We start from the raw sequence: 3,430 nt of genomic DNA on the forward strand, positions 1-3,430 counted from the left end.
TAAAAAATTACCACATGTTAAAATACAATCAACTAGAAGAGATAATGTTGATATTTGAAAATGAAAAGGAAAAATTTTACATGATGTGTCATATTTTATTAAGAGACACAGAAAAAAAGACAAACAATGTTAATGTTTAGTTTTTGTGATGTCAAAGAAATAAAATCATCCCAAAAAAACAAGGGTCACTATTAATTTATGTGACATGTTTGAATTTATATATATACACACATACAAAGTTTTGAATTCAAATTTTATGTGTAGATTTTTTATGTACATATAGTATGAATATTTATGACTTGACGGTTACTTTCGATGAATTATACGAAAAATGGTCAGAGATTAATCTATTTTTCATTTGAAGGTGGGTTCCTTATTAATTTATACAAAAAAATTTCCGTCGTTAAAATTATAGAATGATGATACAAATTCTATTCTATGCAGTGTTTTGGCCTCACTAGAAGGGGGCGAAATAGCGCATAGCGAATGGAGCATGACGCATCATAGGTCATAGCAAAGAGAATGACTTCGTCAAGGCTTTCATTTGAGTGGTCGAATAAAAGAAGTAAAATGAAATTTTGAAAAAGAAAATTATTTGCTTGGTTTAAGGCCAAACCCTTACGTCAATGGTTGATTGGTTCCTCGTTGAACATCCTCATTAAAACAAGTAATTATCTACGAAGCTACTTGTTTGACTCGTTTTCTAGTTATATTAAACATGTAGTTAGCAAGTTGGTCCATCCTCCACAGACACACATTACCCCAAACCCCAAGTTGCATTGCTTCTTTCTCCGCTTCTTCTACAACACCTCATTTCCTCCCTTCTCTCCTCCTTTTTCACACACTCCCTCTCTTCCGTAATCAAATACTATTGTCTTTTGTTAAGTGATCGTCAAATACTGGACCCAGGTGAAAATGAAGGTGAAATTTCCAGATTACAATTCTTATGCATGATCACCATATCATATTTTCTTTTTATATATTCTTATATGCTTTTGCCTTTGATATATTTATGTCCCTTTCTCTCCCTCAATTTCCCTTCTGTTTCATTTTCCATTTATACAAGCAGGACTAGTTTTTGATATTTATATTCCCCACCCTACTCTTATTTTCTTAGTATCTCCGATGGATGTGTCTCACTCATTTTATACTTTATATCATACATATTATTTAATTCAACTATGATAGTTGGTGCAGAATATAGATAGCATAGTATATATCTCAGTTACTATGTTCTTATCTTTTCCATTTTTTGTTAAAAGAAAATAAGTACATCTTAGAAAAAGATTAAAACTATACACGGGTATCTAAACGTGTTTTAATAGAATTTAATGTTAATTGCTGATTGTTATTTCTAGATTGTTTCTAGCGTTTTTCTGAGTGTCATGCATGTGGTCCTTTTTGTTGCAGAAAGTGGTGGTGAAGTTGGATTTGCACGATGACAAAGCAAAGCAGAAGGCCATGAAATCGGTTTCTAGCCTATCAGGTTTTAACCTTACTTTAATTAAATTATTAAATTACTCAGTTCTTTTGGTTTTAAGTCCATTAAGTTGTTAATTCTCAATTTTATTTGTAAACATGAAATCACAGGACTTCATATTTTGGTACAGCACCAGTCAAAGATAAAAATTATAAATGGAGCATTTAATTGAACATCTTTAAGTATTGCGACCTTAGGAAGCATTCAATAGAAAAAGAAAAGACAGATTCGGAATGATTTTGCCTATTCGTTTGTTTGAAACTGGTTATTAATGAACCAAATTGACAATCATAGCCCCTGAAAACCCAAAAAATGCTTTCGTTTTCCTTAGTGGTTATACAATAATATTTAACCAAAAGAAATGACGTATAATTTGTTGCTACTCGCAGCAGTGGACCTTAGTTAATTAATGCCTGGTTATCAAAATGGACGGCTAAAGAAAGGACGTTTTTCATTCATTTATTTATTTAAATATTTGGTCATTTTCTATTTAACTATTAAAACAGTATAATTAGTATGTAAAATTTTAATATGTAGGCATCGATTCCATCGCCATGGACATGAAGGAGAAGAAACTGACCGTAGTGGGTGACATAGACCCTGTCCACGTGGTGAGCAAATTAAGAAAAACTTGGCACACAGAAATTTTAACTGTTGGGCCGGCAAAAGAGCCAGAGAAGAAAAAAGATGAAGGTAAGAAAGAGGAAGAGAAAAAAGATGATAACAAGAAGAAAGATGATGATAAGAAGAAAGATCAAAATCAACAAATTGAGGAACTTGTCAAGCTCTATAAAGCATATAATCCCCAGATGACTACATATTACTATGTTCAAAGTGCTGAAGAGAACCCAAATGCTTGTGCTATTTGTTGACTACATATGTGCTTGAGAAGACAAGTTGTGTTTATTGGCGGATTCTATAGCACCTGAGCGTGTAAATTATATATTGGGTGGATTGATTGAAGCAGGAAGAGGATTAATGATGTATCAAAATAGGCCCAGAAGGTTTTGAATGAATAAACTGATGTGTGGATCTGTGAACATATTTCCCATTTAAAATTGTGCTATACTTGTCAACTGGGTCTTTTGTAATATTCTAAGAGAATTAAGAAATTGAATTGTTGTATGACCGTGGGATAGGATTGAATTGTTGAAGATGGGGTTATGACATCATACATCAAGATATGATGACGATGTTGACAATTTTTATATTGGGAAGATTAAAATATAAACTCGTGATTTTAAATTTGTTGGCAAAACCAGTGGCCTAATAATATCCAGAGGTAGCTTGCGACTGGAAGCATACCTCTTTGATTAAGAAATTTTATGGGTATGGTTGCCTCAACAACCGAAGGTAATTTGGAATATTAAGTAAGTTATGCTTCTTCTTTTTTTGTCAAAAAGTAGGGTACGATAAAAATCGTATTTTTGTCGTTGAAAACGGGCTTCGAAAGTCTTTGTATAACGTAAGTGCTGACTTTGATCTGTTGTGGCACTGCTTCTCCATTACTTGGCCCACGTAAGGAAGGATCACCAAACCAACCAAAATGTTTAGTTAGCTAGCAAGCTACATGCCACAGCTGTATTACCCCCCGATTGCTACACTTTTTTGTTCACCAAAAAGCATTTATTATTGTTTATGTTTAACTATTGTATTGCGAAAATGCTACTTAATTAATTCAAAATATTTTGTGTATTGTCCTACAAAAGCCAATAATAAAAGGGAAAAAAAGGGATAATTCTACGATCCTCCATTTTTTTTTTGTAAAAGTAATAGAATTGTAAAAGTAAAGCTAATGTATAAGCAAATTTAAAAAAAAATAAAACCGTGGATAATATTGTATGTTAAATCGATCACTAAGATTGAAACAGGGAAAAAAATAGATGAGTATTTTGATTTTGTTGTTAGTCATAAAAGGTAAAAAAGTAAATTGCAAACTTATATATATTT

General features: G+C 32.1%; 1 protein-coding gene across 2 annotated transcripts; it reads left to right on the top strand.

Moving 5' to 3' along the window:
• The first annotated feature begins 739 nt into the window (after nucleotides 1–739).
• On the top strand, nucleotides 740–2,732 carry LOC113855312 (heavy metal-associated isoprenylated plant protein 39-like). Of its 2 annotated transcripts, XM_027486901.1 has the most exons (3): nucleotides 743–921; nucleotides 1,411–1,486; nucleotides 2,018–2,732. In XM_027486901.1, the coding sequence occupies exons 1-3, from the start codon at nucleotides 916–918 to the stop codon at nucleotides 2,350–2,352; spliced, it is 417 nt and encodes a 138-aa protein (XP_027342702.1). In that variant the 5' UTR covers nucleotides 743–915; the 3' UTR covers nucleotides 2,353–2,732. The 2 variants fall into 2 exon arrangements, with proteins under 2 accessions (XP_027342701.1, XP_027342702.1); XM_027486900.1 differs by having other exon boundaries at nucleotides 740–1,486; nucleotides 2,018–2,552.
• Nucleotides 2,733–3,430: the final 698 nt, after the last annotated feature.

This window comes from Abrus precatorius, unplaced genomic scaffold (genome assembly GCF_003935025.1).
Source record: "Abrus precatorius isolate BTA unplaced genomic scaffold, Abrus_2018 Scaffold11, whole genome shotgun sequence".
NCBI lineage: Eukaryota > Viridiplantae > Streptophyta > Magnoliopsida > Fabales > Fabaceae > Abrus > Abrus precatorius.

Coding starts and splice junctions, on each gene's coding strand:
- LOC113855312 (XM_027486900.1), top strand. CDS start 1,390: ATGTGGTCCTTTTTGTTGCAGAAAGTGGTGGTGAAGTTGGATTTGCAC. Junction 1,487..2,017: donor ATCGGTTTCTAGCCTATCAG/GTTTTAACCTTA, acceptor TTTAATATGTAG/GCATCGATTCCATCGCCATG.